This window comes from Anoplophora glabripennis, unplaced genomic scaffold (assembly GCF_000390285.2).
Source record: "Anoplophora glabripennis isolate ALB-LARVAE unplaced genomic scaffold, Agla_2.0 scaffold61, whole genome shotgun sequence".
Classification (NCBI taxonomy): domain Eukaryota; kingdom Metazoa; phylum Arthropoda; class Insecta; order Coleoptera; family Cerambycidae; genus Anoplophora; species Anoplophora glabripennis.
Window position 1 is genome coordinate 1,097,407 of NW_019416237.1, and position 19,919 is coordinate 1,117,325.

The 19,919-nt window shown below is 32.2% G+C and overlaps 2 protein-coding genes across 5 annotated transcripts in view; one reads left to right on the plus strand and one right to left on the minus strand.

Moving 5' to 3' along the window:
- Positions 1 to 1,928: 1,928 nt before the first annotated feature.
- On the minus strand, positions 1,929 to 10,087 carry LOC108917731 (KAT8 regulatory NSL complex subunit 2). 2 transcript variants are annotated; one of them, XM_018724473.1, is made up of 10 exons: positions 10,008 to 10,087; positions 9,834 to 9,934; positions 9,100 to 9,396; positions 8,692 to 8,921; positions 8,464 to 8,635; positions 8,222 to 8,385; positions 7,991 to 8,127; positions 7,810 to 7,932; positions 2,850 to 2,993; positions 1,929 to 2,632 (listed from the first exon to the last, which is right to left on the minus strand). In XM_018724473.1, exons 2-10 carry the CDS (start codon positions 9,848 to 9,850, stop codon positions 1,994 to 1,996), a joined length of 1,923 nt encoding a protein of 640 aa, XP_018579989.1. In that variant the 5' UTR covers positions 9,851 to 9,934; positions 10,008 to 10,087; the 3' UTR covers positions 1,929 to 1,993. The 2 variants fall into 2 exon arrangements, with proteins under 2 accessions (XP_018579989.1, XP_023311442.1); XM_023455674.1 differs by lacking the exons at positions 9,834 to 9,934; positions 10,008 to 10,087 and adding an exon at positions 9,510 to 9,549.
- Positions 10,088 to 10,176: 89 nt separating this feature from the next.
- The window catches only part of LOC108917730 (cyclin-T2), a 21,541-nt gene continuing 11,798 nt past the window's right edge, over positions 10,177 to 19,919 (plus strand). For all 3 annotated transcript variants that reach the window (XR_001964807.1, XM_018724472.1, XM_023455670.1), the window contains exons 1-5: positions 10,177 to 10,424; positions 17,800 to 18,012; positions 18,108 to 18,275; positions 18,329 to 18,608; positions 18,669 to 18,750. Coding sequence is in view for 2 of the 3 variants with exons in the window: in XM_018724472.1 (XP_018579988.1) it covers positions 10,270 to 10,424; positions 17,800 to 18,012; positions 18,108 to 18,275; positions 18,329 to 18,608; positions 18,669 to 18,750 (898 nt within the window). In the remaining variant the exon portion in view is untranslated. The remainder of the gene's footprint in view (positions 10,425 to 17,799; positions 18,013 to 18,107; positions 18,276 to 18,328; positions 18,609 to 18,668; positions 18,751 to 19,919) is intronic.

The window sequence follows — 19,919 nt, forward strand, 5'->3', positions numbered from 1 at the left end:
AATAAGTTGTTAAAACTGTTTCACTATTGTGTAAGAGGAGTAATGGATGACCGGGCGTCTTCATATTTAAAGATTTCAATACGGTAGTTTGACTAGTTCCCACTTGGGTTCTACCAAGAGTAAATTCGGAATATAGAGAAATATGCACAGGGGTACCACAGGTTTTAATATTGGGGCCAATTCTATTGATCTTTCGCATTATGTTAATGATGGCGGCCTTGTTATGTATTCTGATAACACTTCATTACTTATATCAGAAAAAACGCATGAGGCATCGGAGAAAAAATGTAACTCCAGGAAGTAGGTAATTAGTTTGGTGCTCATTATTTATATTTTAATGCTATTAAAACATCAATTATCAGATTTCATAACTATCAGAAAAAGTGCTCTAAAATAATTTTAAAGTGCAAAATACCTCTTTGTCAGACACAGACAATGCGATAACTTTTCTAGGCTTTAGATTAGATGAGTGCTTGAATTGGAAAGAACATTGTAGTAAACTAATATCAGAATTAAATTGTTTGTGCTGTTTAGACGCTTAAACCCAAGTCTTGGTAAGGATCAACTATCAATTTATATTACGCCCAAGTGATATTCCGGTTTAGGTAAGGTGTGTGTTTCTATGGCAATTCTGTTTTGGCACCAGATGTATTTATTGCTCAAAAAAAGATATTACAATGTATAGCGTGTCCCGAGGTATCATATGTCTAGGGGCTTATTTAAGAAACGAAGACTTCACATCACGGCGGCTCTCTTTGCCATGTCATCCTCGTTGAGATGCAAAAACAAAATAAAAACTCTTTAAAAGTGGAACAAGAGATGACACGAGAAAAATAAAATAAATTCATAAAAGACACAACTACAACTTGATTTATGTAAATCTTTAGCCAGTGCTCCGGTAGTACTTTTCGGCAGAAAGAACTTATTTTTCCTTGTACTCTATAAGATAAAAAGTGAAATTTCAATAAAAATCCTGTCTTAGCTATAGTAGGATCATATCGATGCAAAGTAATAAATCATTGCCTGTCAAGGAATCCAGTGCAATACACTTTTAAGGGTTTTAGAAATTGAATAATTTATACATTATGAAGGGATCAGTTAGCGTATGCCACCCTTGTTCCTACAAAAATTCCTTTATTATATCTATAAACTATCTATTTTAAATGTAACTTATTATAAATCCAATATCAATTTTAAATTCCACATATGTACTACATTTTACCTCTATACATGCCCCTGTTGTTTACTTGTTTTTTGGAGGCGCTCTCTGATTTACGACCAAGTTCGCTAGGTTAGTATTTGACGTATAACCGACCACTTCGTACACTCGCTGCACCTGGGCTACTACAGCTACTACCAGAACACAGTGCGTATGCAGCGGTGTTTCAGATTTTACGTTCAATTTCATTTTAAATTTGAAATGACCTCCTAAAAATGATACGACTTTCCTTTGATAAAATACCGACAACTTTTTGCTCTACTTTGCATCGAATACGATCCTACTGTGTCACTAAAACAGGGTTCACAGTTCAAAAGTAATAAAAAATTCCCCGACTTCTAGGTTTTCCCCGACTTATAAAAAAAAATCCAGGTCACTGTAATTTATTTTTACATACTAATTGGTATTTATGCATTAAATTTTTTCTCGACTGAACTCCATAATGTTTTTTAATCCCCCAACAACCTCTTATAAAGGTTTCAAAACCACAAATAGTTTTCTCTTTCAAGAACCCAGGACCAGCTTTCACAAAATTTCCAGTTGCAAACATCAAATTCCCCTACTTTCATGAATATTTTTGTCAAAATATATTTACAATATTTAATTTTTAAAACAGTGGGGTCTGAAAAACAGTAAATTTCTTTTAAATTTTATAATTTTTATTTTTTATATAAAATTTTATTATGAAAATAGTAAACAAAATACTTGGTAAAAAACTTAATTTAACATAAATTCAAAAACTACAAACTATTAATAACTCAGTTTTCGTCCATTTTAAGACTGTTCTAATAAATTCTCTGATTTATCAATATTTAAATCCTCCATCTCTGGAATCGCATTAACTTCATTACATTCTCCCAAACTGGTATCTTTCTCCTCTGACACTTTCGTATCTATATCATCGCCTATAAGTTCCTTACTTCCAAGTTCATTATCTTGCTTAACTTCCACATGAGTATCACTTAATTCATCCAACGCATTTTCCATTTCGATGTTTATTTGACTGTTTTCTAAATTTGGTTTAACTTCGCTCTCATCCAAAAGGGGGTTTTCTTCTAAATCCAAATTATGCGAGATCTGCTCTTGCTCATATCCGCATGTTATCTGACTACTATCCATTTTAATTTCTTCATCATTTGATTTTGAAATGTTAGATAAATCGTCCACTATATTCATGGGTTCAGCCATCCCATTGAATAACATTTCAGGTGGAAGAGGGGAATTTCTTGCTTGATCTTGACTGTCCGTTACCATGCTCTGGGTTTCTTCGAATAACATGGAAGGTACCGTTTCCATTTTAGGAATTTCTTGGGATAAACTATAATCTATCAGTTCGGTCTTGACACTTTCATTAAAAAGAGGAAAATGTGATACGGCTTCGGCAGAGTCATCAGGATCCGATTCAGAGTCTTTCTACAAATAAAATATTAAAATCAAGCATTTGAAAATTTCAACTGCTATATTACTTTTTGTTCACAGTCACGGTCTTGAACGAATTCAGGATGAGTTTAAAGGCCATGAAGGACAGGCAGTTTGAATTTAAAAGTCTAAAATTCGAACTGTCCTTGTGCTTCATGTGTAAACTCATCCTGAACTAGTCCACGATGAAGCATGTATTTATTGCACTTACTCTAGGTTGATTATACGACCGTAAAGGTGGTATATCCATGTGTAAACGACACATTGAATCATCAAAAATGGCTTCGATTGGAGTATTACATTCCACATCACCATTAATTTTACCGCAAGCTTTAAACAACACCTGATTTGGATCCTGCAACAATGTGAAATTTCTATCAGAATATGTTTACAGCAAACAATGATATATTTATATTTCACATAAAAATGAACACATTGATTAAAACATTGAAAATGTTTTTTTCACAAGTGGCTAATCTAATTTTGTTATCTTCTTGCATTTTAGGTCAGAGGTTGTGATAGTCGATTTACACCTTTCAATGCAAATGCTAATATTTGAGTACAATGGCTTTTCGGGTTATGCAAAGACCTGGTTACCACCAGTTACAGACTTCGCACTTTCTTAGCCTCGGCTAGAAATTTTCGACCTGCTCTTTTTGTTCTTAGGAGGACCCACTGTCAGAAGCCCTAGCCCCGCAATGATGTTCATTTTGGTTCTTGTTAGTTCTAAAGCCGCTACGGACGGAACTCAGACAATAATTCCTCTGAGATTTTCCACTGGTTGCACCCAATGCTTTCAAATATTTTGCAATTCTTCACTGTCAGGATCTTCAGTGGTGACTCTTCAAAAGTCTCATCAGAGTCCTCAGCTTGATGGCTTTAGATCCAACAACAAGAATCAAAGTGAACATCAGGGCATCTAGGCTTTCTAATAGCAGGTTCCCCCCTACAGAGCCTGACCCGAGAACGGCAAGGCATGTCAAAGATTCCTAACTTAGACTAAGAACGTCAGAGTGCTCCAGTTGAGACAGTAAATATCTACTTGTATCAAACTGTACTCTTTTTCTGAACAATTTGTTTTCGATTGACGTTATTTTCTCTATTGTTAATAATTTGAGTACACAGTTAAAGATTTAGAATATTAACATAACAGTGATAACAATGATAAAAAATTAATGTCAAGAGGGAACAAAATCCATGACGAAGGCAAAGAAAATCAATTGATACTATTAATAAGAGCTTTACTTATAGACAATGTTTTCCTGATCAGTATCGTTCCATATTTCCCTGAGCATGTCTTCATTGTCATAACAGAAGGCAAATAAGGGCTTAGGGCTGAATTATCTACCCATATTGTCACTTTTTTACTGTTACGTCTTAAGTTTTTAAATATTTGCAATAAACTGGTATTTTAATTTAATTTTATATCTCAATTAATGTTAATTAATGAGAAATGATTAAGAAAAATGAGATTGGAGTTTGATTCAAACACACATTTACTATTTTAGCTAGCACACCGTACAGAATGTTCCAAATTCTAAGGAAAAAAGTTAATGTTTCTTGCACCCTGCACATGTCAAAAACTGAAATTTCAATCAAAACTTCTATCTTGGCATCGTTAAGGGGTAACACCGCTGTAAAATTCTAAAATAAAGCGTTTTTTGTTTTTTTTTTTTAATGGAAGAAAATCATATTCAAAGATGTTATTAACATGTCTTTAAATGTTTTAAAAAATATATTTTATTCTTAAACAGTACAAAATGACAACTCTGGAGGCATTCTCACAAGGCATGTTGAATTTGAGGCGCACTGTAACTGATGTAGATTTAAATCGGGGAAAAAAAATTAAAAAATTCTTCTTAATCTACATGAGTATGGCTAGAGAAATATGGGATTAATTTTTGTCATTGCCGAGCATTTAAAGTAAAGTTCAATTTTTCACAAAAACAGGAACAATCATTTGGCAATAAATATAGTCCAGGAAAATTAGCATTTCACCTCAGAATTGGATAAAGAAGGTTCGATTTTGATGAGACAAAGTGCGTTCTCTTCGTAATTGCATGTAGATCAAAGTCTACAACGTCTCATGCGGCGCTAATTTGTTTATTTATTAATAGTCAATTATTATTAACAAATTAGCATATTTCGGATATTACGTGGGTTGGAAAAAGCCAATTTTGATGCGGTAGAGCCCATTCTTCTTCTGATTAGTTGCTTCATTTGTTTATTGATTTTTATTCGATCATTAAGGGCAAATTAAGCAATCGGACTGGGAGAGGGAGATTTTCACGTGGTAATTGACGCTCTTCTCGTACTTGGATTACAAGGTAATCCAGAACCACTAAGGGCCACTAAGGGCAGACTGACTTTCATTTGTTCATTGATCTTCAATGAATTAGTATATACAAATTGGGCTGTTATCAATCAGTGTGAACATGTATTTGGGCAGATTTATTCAGAAACGTAATATTACCATCGTTTTACTCAATTGAGGTTAGTTTCAATTTTTGCTTGCCGTTTTCGCCCACTGCAATGAGAACAGGTACGTCCTTGCCACAAATAAAGCAACGTTCACCAGAATTTACACAATCCATCTTGAAAATTGACCACTTACTCAAAACTGACCACAAAAATTCAAAGTACATATACTTCAATAATCTCGACTAGTACGTTCGTCTTGTTTACTGTTTACACATTGAAACAAAAATTCCAAGTCCCGTCCACAGATGGCCAGTGCAAATTACTTATGACCATAAATTGAAAATGAAGATCAGTCGGAGCCTTTATGATCTTGATCTTTCTATATAAAACCACGTTCATCCCGTCCAAATCGGCTAGTCCTACTCCCGACCGCAGATATCACGTCTAATTTGTTTATAACAATCAAATAAAAACCGATAAACAAATGAAGATCGGTGGGGGTCCTTTACAGTTAAAGTACAACTAATAAGAAGAAGAATGAGCTTTACCGCATCAAGATTAGCCGTTTCCACCCCACATAATATCCCAAATACGATTATTTGTTAATAATAATTGATTATTTATAAATAAACAAATTAGCGCCGCATGAGATGTTGTAGACTTTGATGTACATGCAATTACGAAGAGAACGCACTTTGTCCCATCAAAATCGAACCTTCTTTATGTAATTCCGAGGTTCGGCCCTATTTTCGTCTAATTTTCCTGGACTAATAATGTTAAAATCAACTTATAGAAAATTCCATATCTATCTGTACTTCTCTTTATGTTATTTTATAAATTTGGAGTGAATAGAATGAAAATTATTGGAATTATGCTGCTTGCCATTTTAAACCATCATGTTTCAAGAAAAATGCCTTTAAAGTTCTGAGATACGTCAGTGGCGGCTCATCAGGTGACGCAAGTGACGCACCGCTTCACCTAAAATTTCCGTTTGGTTGTGCAATTTAAAATTATTTTTAATTTTATATAAATTTTATAATTTAGATATAATCCTATACTGAAAATGTATTGTGTTTGTTTCTTGTCATGGCAACGAGGCGGCCAATACATGATTAAACTACGGCGTGGGGGAACGAGTGACGCAAAAATTGAAGCAACATCACCCGTTGCCTGCCTTTAACAGTTTCAGTTTATACAATACGCGTTGCCTAGTGCACGATTATAAAGGTTCTTTGTTAATATTTGTTTTGTATAATGTATTTTATTGAAAACGCCATTTTCCAGATGGAAAATTGAGGACATAAAGGATTTTTTAAATTGCGAGAGACCTGTGCCTTATTCTCCCGATATGGAAAAAAGGGGAAGTCAAAAGACAACGTGTACGTTCGAAAGTTTTGTATTGAATGGTATTCAGAGTATTAGTGGTTGTGTGGAAGTGTTCATTTAAAAAATTTTTTCTGTATGCCATGTTTAAATTGTGGGTGTAAAATTGGGTATGTGGAATAAGAAGAGATTTAACAATTTTGGAAACGTCACGTGAGGTTGTCGTAACCATAAAGCTTCCTTGGAACATACATGTATGGTGTGCGTTAATGTTTGCAGAAGTCCACAAGCCGAACTAATATTTCTATTTTTTATAAAATCTAAATGAAGATCCCTCTCACAAACATCAGTTTTTCGGTAATATTGCAAATGCAACTAAAAATTTCCATTCATTTAAAGCAGTTTGACCTTGAAAATTTTCACCAGAAGCACTTTTTTTTTAGTCAATCAGTGAATATGCTTCACCTGTTCTCAATGTCACGAGCCGCCACCGAGATACGCTATACTAACATACTTTCATTTGGAAATGCTTCTAATTAAACACAAACTCCTTCTAACGACTTCTGTTAGTGTATTCCAGAAGTTAAAAATCAAAAGGCAAGGTTGTTTGTACCCTTCCAACGAGTATCTACGTGTCGCAGGTAGTTGTTTCAGAGCAGTCCAACATGCTTGGGAGAGTTTGTAATATCAAATAAAAAATAGTATATTGTGCAATAAGGGTGGTAAGTTGTCTATTGCCCATGAGAGCAGAGTTAAACACACGAAGTTAGTTCGCTCATTCGCTCAAGTCGGCAATAGACAACTGCACGAATTGGACATACTATTTTTTATTACGAATGCTCTAGGTTCTAGCATATATTTGCGTAGATTATTTAAACTTTGCATGTTTTATTGTCAATTTGCGGGCGACAAGTATGATTACCACACGCAAATAAATAAGACAAATAGGCAAACAATTATTTACCAACCTAAAAAACAAGCGAAATGATTGGACTTATCCTGCACGAGTAATAAAAAAAATTATTCCTTATGCTAGAAGGTTCAAAACATCTATTAAATCAAAAAAAAATAAAAATATTTTCTGAAAAAATTATACAGTGGTCTTACCCCTTAATCAAAAATATAATATAATTTATATTATATTATATATAATTTATAAATTATATTTAAAATTGTCAAAATCGGATTAGCCATTGACAAGACAATCAACTTTGAAATTGGGGCCCATTTTTAATGATGTGTTAATTTGATGTAAAATATTTATTTCCTACTGTCATATTTCACCTTACAAAAAAAATTCACAAAAGTGGAAAATTTGTGATACTTCTTTCAATTAAATAATTTCTTTAATTTTTTTTCTATTTTTGCACCACAAAGCTTACACAAACAAACCCAATGAATTTGAATAAGATTTTGAAAATGTTTACCTCTAATATATGTTTTCGACAATGCCTAGCCAGAGGCAATGTTCTTTCCCCACATTTTACTCCGCCTTCAGTAAATAAACATTTTGAATAACTGTGTCCCTTGGGAGCAACCCCGTCAGTAATCTGAAATTATAAACGGCAGGGTGTAAAAGGTTAATACAATTGTAAAACTGCTCCATACCTTTGCCCTTAAATCTCGTAATCTTTTATTCAGTATAGCATCAACGCCATATGCTTTATGATAATTATTGTAAGCCTTTAATTTCTTATATAGCCTCTGTTCTTTGGGATTGTCACGAACTTGGTTATAAATATTACCTAAAAACACAATAAATCTGAACATTGAAAAAATTTCTTTCACATTTTAAACAATTTAGTTCGTGTAATATAAACTCTCAATTAATAAACCTACAACATGTTTCCTTTTCCCTTTTTAAAGAATGAAGAAACTTTTTTCTTTTCTCTCTCAACATATGCTGTAAATGACGATATTGCTCAATGTATAAAGACTGCAGCCTTATTAGTTTATCTCTAGTAACTAGAGTAATTTCTTCAGCTGTGTAAACATTCGCATGCCTAAAATAAAATAAAATAATTCGATTTGACCAATAATTGCATAACTAATTCTAAAATAGTGATAAAAAATTTACCTACTTTAATACATCTTCTTGTTCAGAATCGATACTTTCATTATCAGAACTGTCACCCTGGGCATCGTGCCAGACTGATGCAAATGTTGATGCCTCAACATCACTTTCTGATTCGCTACAAAAATCCAAAACGTCACTGCACTGTTTGTTATAAATACTACTGGCATCAAGATCCACTAAAAAAAAGTACGTTAGTGCTCTTTTTGGGCTAATAATTATGTTAAATTCATACTGAATGGATCCAAACTTTTAGTAACTTTTGCTTCTCCCACATCATCTAATATTGTTCTATCTCCTTCATCGGTGTGTTGAGCATTGGGTGGATATGTTGCTCGATTACGTGGTTTTTTAACATAATGAGACAAAGACTGCAATAAAACTTCTGCTGTATTCGGTGGAGGATATTTAGAATTTTGTTTATTTCTTGACAATGTAGCTTTTAAGGCATGTTCATTACAATATCTACAATATAATTATACTAATTAATGTGTAATAGCATGCAAAGAACGATTTTTATTTTGGATAATTATTACTACCTTATTTTGAAATAGCAGATAAGAAATTATAATTCAAATATTTTTTAAATGGTTTGACAAATTTGAAACTTGAAGTGGTGAAAAATATTAGATATATTCATTACCCATAATCTTTTTTATCTCCTCTAGGTGCAGGCAAGTGGCATCTTTTCCCGTTGTTGGTGTATACGAATGAACATTGTTTAAAAGGTGCATTTTTGTCCTGAAGAATATGTTTAGAACAGTACTTGAAACCATCCAAAGTAAGCTGGGTACACTCGTAAGTTTCATAAGAGCATTGTTTTTTATTTTGCAATTCGATTTCTAATTCTGCTCTTAAAGCAGCTGCTGCATCACTTTCTGGCTTTGTGGACATATTATGAGCTTTTGCTTTTATTTTCATAGACGCTTGCGTCTGTATTCTGAAATAACATAATTTAAGGTTATGTATGGTTATGGTATATATATTGAAAAAATTATTTGTCATGACATAGCATTTGCAGTTGTGAGGTCAATGAAACAAAGAAATTTATACCTGAAACGAGGACCACAAAAATAAACGCCCCTTTCCCAGAAATTGCAGGAATAGTTTTAAAGCAGGTAGAAAATTTAAAATTACCGCTCTAATTTTATAGGGGGGAACCAATAGTACACGCTGATTTTTGTACCGGAACTGGTCCGTCGGCCATGTTTTATATTGATGTTTGAGAGTTTGTTATGAGGACTAATTTGGACAATTTGCGTGTGTTTGAAGTGCAATAACTTTAGAAATTAGTTTAGTAATTTGCTAATTTAGAACATAAGAAAAAAGTTATTTAGTGATAAAAAAAATTGGTGCTACAGTTGTTATGTTACTTACTGTGGTTGGTCGGCCATCGGACAGTGAATAACATCAATTTCTACGACTTTTGTGTATGTATATCTTTAATAAGTAATAAACTACCTCGTAGTCGCTAAAAACTATTATAAATTATTAAGAAAACTGAACTGCATATTTTGAAATAAGTTATATCAATTACAAAGTAATATTTACCTTATAAAACAGTATAATAGTATGCACGAGTGGACGAACTGGGAAACCCTAAATTAATAGTGACGCAACAACAATTTACCCTCACGTATTATAAAAAATTGTGATAAGTGACCGCCAGTATTAATTTCGCGAGTTATTTCAGTAACTCTTTAGTGATTATGAATATTAGAAATATTTATTGTTTTGCATTAGTCAAATGAATCGGATTTTTAATTTTACACGCAACGCCATCTGCATTGATCTTTTTGTCGTGTAAGTGTAAATGGCTAACCCAAGCAGTAGCGACAAATGGTATTTTACAAAAGAACAACTTGAAAATACACCGTCAAGAAAATGTGGTTACGATGCCCACAAAGAACTTTCATACAGGCAACAAGCCGCAAATTTTATCCAGGACATGGGCCAGAAGCTTAAAGTGTATCCTTATCCTTGCAAACTTTGGACGACCATGTCATTGACATGATTGTATGTAAGAGGCATGTTCTTTTGCTCAATTTTCGTTATGTTTCTAAAAAAATTTTGGGAACATAACGGATGATAAATACCTTATCTCTATTACAGGTAACATCTAAAATTTACAGGTGAATTGCCGTTATAATTTTATAGGTCACCTGAGAGCTATTGCGCCATATTTTGCAATGACGTGTTTTCCCCCTATTTAAAGATACAATACATTTCTGCGTATCTACATATTCTTCGGTGTCCTCTACCTTAATCTAATTAAAACCTTATTTTATTTTGTAATTTTTAATAGCTAATGCGTTTTATTTCTACAATTTTTAGGGACCGTTTTTGGAAATATTTTGAATTTGTTGTAGGTCATCATTTTTCTTCAACTCATTTTATATGTTTTGTTCCAAGTATTATTAATTTGCAGTGTTAGTTAATTGTATTATAAATACCTACATTGTAAATAAAAAAAATAAACGAATAAAACAAATTTGAAAATATCTAACAGTTTTATATTTATTAAACATTTTTATTTATGTTGAATATTTTTTTTTATTTAATTATTCTATTACAATTTGTTCTAAACATTGCTCTACTGCAGTACATACCCATTTGTGTGTATGTTTATTTTCAGTAATAGTATTTTATTATTTTAAGAAAACCCAACCGTAAGGTTGGGTTTTGCTGATATTAGAAAAAAAATAATTTATACCTTTACTTTTAAATTAAAGTTTGCTAATCATAATGTGTGGCCTAATAAATATATACTATGAACAAAAAATAGTATATATTCAATTAGCTATAGCTGTACTATAAACTTTAAGAACTTTTATATTACTATAATGCTTTTTAAATTAGTGTTTATTTTTCCAGAAGACATTTTTAATATAAGAAATAAATTCAAGTATACAGTATCAGGTGGATAATTACTGGAAGAGATAAATTTTATTGGAAACGTAATTAGATACAAGTTAATATTATTTTCTTACATCATTTTAAAATTATTTTGGATATACATTGAACTTGGAAAAACATTAATCTTTCATGCCATGGGGAAGAATTTGCATTAGACTATGCATTATATTTGTTTTCGAGTGTATTACAGGAATTTTTTATATACTTAGATGAACGATGAGTTTTTACATAAAAGTACTGAATATTTGAGAATGCCCATAAACATTTTCAATTTTGCTCTAGATGTAGAATTTGTACTAATCAAGGAAAAAATGTTAATTCTTTAGGAAAAATTGTGCCAAGCACCACATAAATTATATCGTTTTGTTTTGTAAAAGAAAATTAATATAAAGACTGATTCAAAATTCACTACAAAAAATTTAGGGGCATATTTTTGAGGTCAAAATAAAAAAATTTTTCCCTATAAACGTCGGTCCAAAATAAATTTTAAAATTTTTCACTAAATAGTTATAAAATTTGAAAATATGGTATCCTAAAAGTAACTCTTCATCAAGATTTCAAAAATGTATACTTTTTTTGCTTAAAATTAATAGAATAAACGCACTAATATGAAACGTCAATGTACAGAGTAGCAAAAAGTTTTGGGCCAATTTAATTCAAGAATACCCTTATAGGTGAAGCTCTCTACAAGCAGCGTCAAAAGCAATGATATATTTAAATTTAGCATCCTGAAAAACCCCCGTACTCCAAGTTTTATGCGAACATTCAAATCTATTTGGAAATTATTCCTAAAAAAAATCGAAAAAATAAAGAACTTTGACACCCTGTATATCGAAAACTAAGCATTTGTGGGGCCACATTTATAGGAATAAAAAGTCTTATTTTTACCTCAAAAATACGCCACTAATTTCTTTGTACTGAATTTTGAATCAGCCTGTATAATAAAGAAAAACATAAATATGTTGTAAGAAATCTGGAATTGTGGACAAGTAGATAGTAAATAGGCAACTGAGGGTAAATTAGAAATTTATGAAGTAGTCACATTATTTTTTTTTAAGAATTATATAAGTTGCACTATATTAGAAAGATAACATTTTCTTTTTCAACAGTGGTTAAACATTCTAGTACCACTAGAAGTCCATTAAGAAGCAAAATTTTGAATAAGTAAATAAAATTGCAAACATTTTATCATATTTCCAAAAAACTTTAAATTGCCCTTAGGAAAACCTTCAATATACCTATATCTACAAGGGAAAACACAATCACAATATAATGTACACAAGAAGGAATCTGATTGTTTACTTATTTAAAGCTTTAATACATGTGTTTTTTAAATACATACAACTTTGTCATAATGTTATTGTTAGTTATATTTACGTACATTCACAAACACCACACGTCTATTTAAAGACGAGCAGTTTACATATGACAGCGGAAATTGCTAGTAAATACGCCGCGACTTATATTTTAAATTTAGTAGTAGGTATAAAAAATAAATTCAAATTACCTAATTTATCTTACCACTCAATACGCAGTTACAATTTGTATTTAACACTTGTCACACTCGTTTATTTTTCGGCACTCGCTGTCGCATGTTGGCGCGGATTTCCAGTTTTCAACTTTTTTTTTCGATAAATAACATGCCAGAACGACTATTACGTCTAACTCGCAACGACTTGAGAGATCGGACTTGAGTTATCTCATTAACATTGTCGAAATATGATTTCATGATCTATTATTTTATACCCGATTTTCATTTCAAGTTTCAACAAGTTTTACACTTGCGCACTTGACAGATGTTTGTATATTATTTCCTCAGCACAATTCCAGTGATAATACTTTCCGGGATTTGAGTAAAAGTTTACTTTTACAGTATTTACGTATTAATGTCGGAGTTCAGACATTTTGACAAAGTTTAAAAAGATTGCTGTTATAAGGTTCTTCTTTCGGCGCGTCATCATAAGTACCTATACAGGATGGAACTACGATGCTTGGCCAAATTTTAATGGTGTATTTTATTTACAATTATTACTGAAAAAAAGTTCTTATAAACACATGTTCGTAAGGATGTTTAAAATTAATAAAATTTAATTTCAAAAAGTATTCGAGGTAAACCATGTGAATAATATTTAATTCTTTGATAGGTAACATGATTAGTTGAATTATAATTATTTTCAAAAATAAGTTGATCTCATGACACTATACAATAGTTTCCTATGGTGATTTGACATTTTGCAATTTATCTCAAAAATATGCGTTTTAGCAGCAAGAGCACACCTACTTTATCAAATTAGTTAATTTTGAAATATCTTGGAAAAAAATTAATTTTAATAATTTAAAAAGTACTAAGTAAGTATTTACATTTTTTATGTTCATTAAATTTTATTGTTATTTACCTCATAATTTATACCTATAGACTTTTCATTGTTAAAAATAAAAAATAATTTGAAGGTCGAAGCAACTTGTTATCATCAATAAAAAAAGAAAGTGGTTATCCATCATTTTATTGAGATGGATTCCATTAAAGCCTACCTATTATTGGTTTGGTTAAAAAAATCGAATTTTTTATTGGCATTGCACAATCCTTTACAGCAAAGTGATGAATAAAAGAACAGGGCCAAACACACTAAATAAAGGTTATCTTTTACATTGTGTTTGCGTAATTTTTAAACCTAAATCTCAAAAGATTTTTTTTTAACATAATGTCATTCAGCTTTTTGTAGGTACCCGAAAATGTCATTCCCATTCTATATTGGAAAAGATTTTAAATAGAAAACTTTATAATATTTTCAATTATTACAAATATCTAAAAAATTATTTTGTTTTATAACTATCTCTTCCTGTGTTGGAATTACTAATAAATCGTCTAGACTAGACTTTATTTTTTTATTATAAGCATCAACTTGTTGAATGAGACGGTACACATACTGATTTGCATCGAAACCACAAATATGATTGCACCCAGGGTCGGCTTAAGGCCCGGGCGACTGTCCGGGGCGCTTCATCGTGAGGGGCCAAATCGGCGGTAAAAATTGAAAATTATTACGATTATTTTTTTCTAATTATTCTCCACCGTGATAATTTTTGGTTGTAAGGGAGAGGGGGCGCCAAATTACCCTTTCGACCGGAAATTCGAAAATTTTACCTTGAGCCGCTCCTGGTTGCAACTATTTATTTGTATTAAAAAATACGTTAAGTTGGATAAAAGTCTATTATTTACATAATTTTCAGTGCAATCTTCTTATTCTTGTTTTCAAAAATTCACGCGCTTTTGTACAATGTCAACAGATTAGGGGATTAGGGATAGCGTATACAGGGTGAGTTATGATAAATTGTTAATAAACGGAATTCTGAAATTCTTTATATCAGAATATTTCATACATTAAGAATATTCTTGAGTTATGAATTGCTGTAGCTTGTTCAGTCACTGTGTATTATTAGCACCGCTTTTTTTTTAAGTATTTTGCCACTTCAAGTGCCCCTAAATTTATCTTATTTAATCATACATGGTTAAATATTTGTTGTTTATATACTCATATTTTGTCGCTTAGACACAGAACCCAAATCCAGAGCTAAAATAGAAAAATAAGCAAAAACTCGTGGAATTTTAATTATTCAAACCAAATAAAAAACTGGCGTAGGTTACTGTTGATATTAATAAATAATAAATCATAAAAAAAAAATCAGGTAGCAGGACATACTGAAACAGAGATCTAATATTTTCGGAAAAATTTATCATTGTAAAGAAATTAGTTTTTTCCCCAGAAACATTGGAATCAGAAGAATTTAACTTTTGTTGCAATCCAGGATGAAAAGATTTCTAACTATCTGTTAGCATGACACCTGATAGTTTACTTGTATCTACCCCCATTTTCAATTACCAAAATTTGATTATAGTAGATCATATAGACTATATGATAAACTCTATATTATAGTGTTTGTAGAATAAAAAATTTCCTATTAAGCTGTTTTGGATTATAGTTTCAAACAAGACATGGTTATGGCACAGAACAAAAAAATTGTGAATTACTAATAAAAATTTAAATATGGCATTTTCTATTTAAAGCTTATACTTTAAATATTCGAGTTTATTTAAATTTATCTGAATCTATACACTAAAGTCTTCAAAATTAACTTTAAAATGAACATGTGTTTACACCTAAACTTTTATTTTTGTCGAGAAAGAAAGATATTAAGCTAATTCAAATTAATTTTAAATATTTTCCTGAATTTCTCATAAATGAAGTCATACCAAATATCTAGGTGTACCTACTAAAGAAAAAACTACATAGAAGGCCAGTAACTATTACTTAGTCTACAGTTGTAACTATTATATTATAGTCTACAATTGTTAATTTATAGAATCTTTTCTTATTTTTTTACATTTAATTGAGTATTTCTGCCACAAAATGTGTGATATTGTTGATTAAACACTAAATTTTTTTAAATTAACCTCGACAAATCCAGTTAAATAAATAAATTAATTAATTAATTATATAAAATAAAAAATGTATTCAGAATAGTACCTATGTATGAAAAAGAAAAAAACACAAATACATACCTGATATAATTAAATTATTGAGTAATGTAAAACTTAAAAAAAGTTAAAAATCAGCCAGGATTGCTAAAGGAGGTGGCTCTGACAACTATGCTTCGCTTCAAGAACGATGATGTTAAACCAAATGTAGGACGTGGAGAAGTCAAATGTTATCTATGGAATGAGGCCGTCAGGAAGATGCCTCCTCTACAGGCAGACACTAGCATTTCTCCTCAGTTTGTGTTTGACAGACCCTACACAGTACTCATCAAAAATGAGGAGGAGACCGCTAGTGAGGGTGTAATAACATCTTCACTGGCGGTTCAAAAAGGAAAGAAAGTACAGGATGTGGGATCTATTCTAGATCCCTACACATCCGATATCAGTGGGCTATGAATGTACGTGCCACCATGATACAAGCGGCACTAGCAGGTATAACCATAGCTGCTAAAGAAATTGCCCGTAGGCAGATAATAGCAAAAAATCTACACAGATAGTACACAATCGGTACTGATCGTGCATAATCGGAAAATAATGTCCAGATCGGTATGGGAATGCCACCAAGCGCTGGTGGTGGCCTCAGCTACCTACATCTGTATGCTCAGTTAAAGGACACGACCAGTGCAATGGCAATAAAGAAGCTGACAAGCTAACTAGGAGGGCATCGGGTCTTACTATATTTGGATCCAGTCCCTCCAGTGTGCTCTTGCTGTCAGCGCTTTTTGAAATGATTGAGGAAAACACCCACAAAGAGTTTAGAGCACGGTGGGATTAAATAATCAGCTGCCAATTTGCTAAGGAGTTATTAGGATACCCCAACAAAGACACATCCAAAAAATACCTGACTATGTTCAGGATAAGCCTTCGTCTGATGACGAGTATTCAGACAGGACACTGTTGGCTAAGGAAACACCTCTACAATATGAGGAAGTGTGAAACACCCCTCTGTAGATGTTGTAAGCAGGAAGACGAGACAGTTTCCCATGTACTCTGTGAGTGCACTGGTGTCTGGTCAACGAGAGAATCCGTGCTAGAAGAACGGTGGCCTTCTATGCCCTACATTAGAGAGATCCCCATGAGGAATGTCATCACTTTTTTTTCTGATAGGCTGGTTGACGGCTCAGGAGAGCCGATCTCTCGCTGGGTGAATGCACAAGGAACCCAATGGGGCCTAAGTGCTGTAGCTCGGTATACTGAGCTACCCTCCAAACTATTCCAGTTTCCAGCCAGGATTGCTATAAAAATGCTAATTTCTTACAGGTACCTTGGAAATGTCGGTCTTTCCATTTAAACTGGCTTATCAAGTTTTACATCTGAGATGAAATTTTAACTTCAAGTTGCATTGGGATAGTAGATTTTTTTCAGGTGTATGCATCTCCATTATGAAAAAGACGTGACTTATTAAATTTTAAATCTAAACCAACATTTAAAAATTCGTATAAATCTTAAGTTAGGCAGTTAAATAGAAATCTGGACCAAATTTTACTTACTTAAATGTTGTGAAGCAACAACAAAAAAAGCAGTAAATTAATTCTAATAATCTAAATATATAAAAATTCAGATCAATCATATACATCTTGTTTGACCTCTCTTGGTTATTTGTGTATACATTAGTATTTTTTATCTTATGACTACCGTTTGCAAAACAGTTTTACTGTTACTAAACGGTTCATTCTGCATTAGTAAATTTTAACGTAATTTTCTTAAAATGTATTGTGAAAATGAGCATTTTTATAACATTTGATAGTAAAAAAATTTGTCCTACTATGTAGTGTCAAAAATTAACTAGTATTAGAACATGCCTCAAAAATATTTATATTTTGTACTATTATGTTTGTTTTATTTTTCTTTCATTGTCTTTTCGAAAGCATTTCCTTAACTTTAGCTTAGATCACAATTATGTATCAACACAGCAATCGTGTACATGCATCGCTTCTATGTGTTCCACTCATTTACACACTTCCCATGGCACCAGATGGCAGCAGCTGCACTTTTTCTTGCAGCCAAAGTGGAGGAGCAACCAAGAAAGCTGGAATATGTAATAAAAGTCGCAAATATATGCCGCAACCCAAGAGATACAAATATAGATTTAAATTCAGAAAGGTATTTTTATCTTCATTTCTTCGTGCATGTTAATAAATTTATACAATCATTTAAATTAGAGCTATTGGCATTTACTAAGACTCCACATTTTTCAGGTATATAACCCAATCTCAGGATTTAGTGTTCAATGAGAATGTGCTGCTGCAAACCTTAGGATTTGATGTCGCCATTGATCATCCCCACACTCACGTTGTAAGGTGCTGTCATTTAGTAAGAGCTAGTAAGGATTTAGCTCAGACATCATATTTTATGGCAAGTAATAGGTAAGGTAATATGAATATTCGTTAGGACTTTTTAAGCAAAATATACATTTTAGCTTACACTTAACGACAATGTGTATTCAATATAAACCCACCGTAGTAGCTTGCTTTTGCATACTTGTGGCTAGTAAATGGTCAAATTGGGAAATTCCATTGTCAAATGAAAAGAAAGAATGGTACTCGTATGTGGATCCGACTGTTACTGCAGAACTGCTTCAGCAACTTACTGAGGAATTTCTAGTAATTTTCGAGGCTTGTCCTTCCAGATTAAAAGATAAAGTAATGGCCATACCCGATAATATAACTCATCCACCAGCTATGCAGAATTCACCTTTTGTATGTTATTTTGCAAGTTATTTTCTATGAGAATATTTTATAGAAAAACTTCTATTTTAGGATAGCGAACCAAAGAAGGTCATAAGAGACGATGGGAAGGATCCACACTTGCATAAATCATCACACCATGATACTAAATCAGGTTTGTGCATATTTTATTACTCATTACTCAAATCAATTTTTATAGAGTATATCCTACATCCAGTCGTATAATATAACACAACATGCTAAAAAATGGAATTTGTTCCAGGTCCAAATTTTAATATATTACATAAACATTTATATTTGCAGTGTTCATTTTTGAGATACAGGTTGAATTTAAAAAAATAAGATGTCTGAATATCTTCTGAATTAATGAAAATATTGAAATGAAATTTTGTGTGCATAGTACTTGAATTATATGACAATAAAACCTTAAAAAATTAAGTCTCGACAAACCAGTGGTACAGGTATGAGGACAGCTTATGGGATTTACATTTTTTTTTTAATGCAACTTTTTATTTGAAAATACAAGGTATTAAAGTTTAAAAAATATATGTCAATAGATTCACCGGTCGAGTTTAAGGCATCAGTACTTTAATCAATGTGTGCTAATTCTGCCCGGGTTCGATTCCTGCGTCCGGTAGACCGTAGATTAGCTATGCTTGTACGGAGGATTGGCACCCTCTGTGCCTCTGTGTGTATGGTAGGGTGGAAGAATGTTGGCTTGGGTCAATGTGAGAGATTGACACTGGTTGGCATTTGACCACCCCCCTAATTAATGAGGTTTTACAGATTTCCCTCATTCCTGCAGTGAATGGTGGTTAGGGCCTACCAACATAAGTCGTTCCTGGGCGCAAATGCGGCCTGCTTAATAATAATAATAATATGCCGCCTCCTCCCCCGCACAAGTCCTACTTCTGGGCTAATTCTCGTAGTTAGAATGAGGGGGTAGAGATATTATTGTTATTGTTATTAGTATAAAGTATACAAACCTGAATCTTATCAGGTTTTATAATGCTATTATAGTTTTTTCTTTCATCAAATGAAACCAGCCACAGTTCTTTCGAAAACTTCTTATCAAATATTAAAGCATATTTACCTCTAAAACTATTTCCTTGGTGTCCCTACCAGGTTGACGGTTCAAGCAGGAGCTTGTATGGCTTGCGCCTTCCGCTGGCCCTATATGAAATTTTGAATACATTTTGAAAAATAATTAAATGAATTCTACATTTCTACATTTTTTTTTATGTTAAATTAAGTATGTGACGAATCCTATACATGTATACTGTCTTAATGGAAAATAAATCATTATTATTATTATTATTATTA

Bases quoted from the DNA above. Each gene is read 5' to 3' on its own strand.
- LOC108917731 (XM_018724473.1), bottom strand. The intron at 8,636-8,691 runs GTATGAATTTAA...ACTTTTTTTTAG, and splicing joins TAAAAGTTTGGATCCATTCA to TGGATCTTGATGCCAGTAGT. The intron at 8,386-8,463 runs GTAGGTAAATTT...ATTTTATTTTAG, and splicing joins GAACAAGAAGATGTATTAAA to GCATGCGAATGTTTACACAG.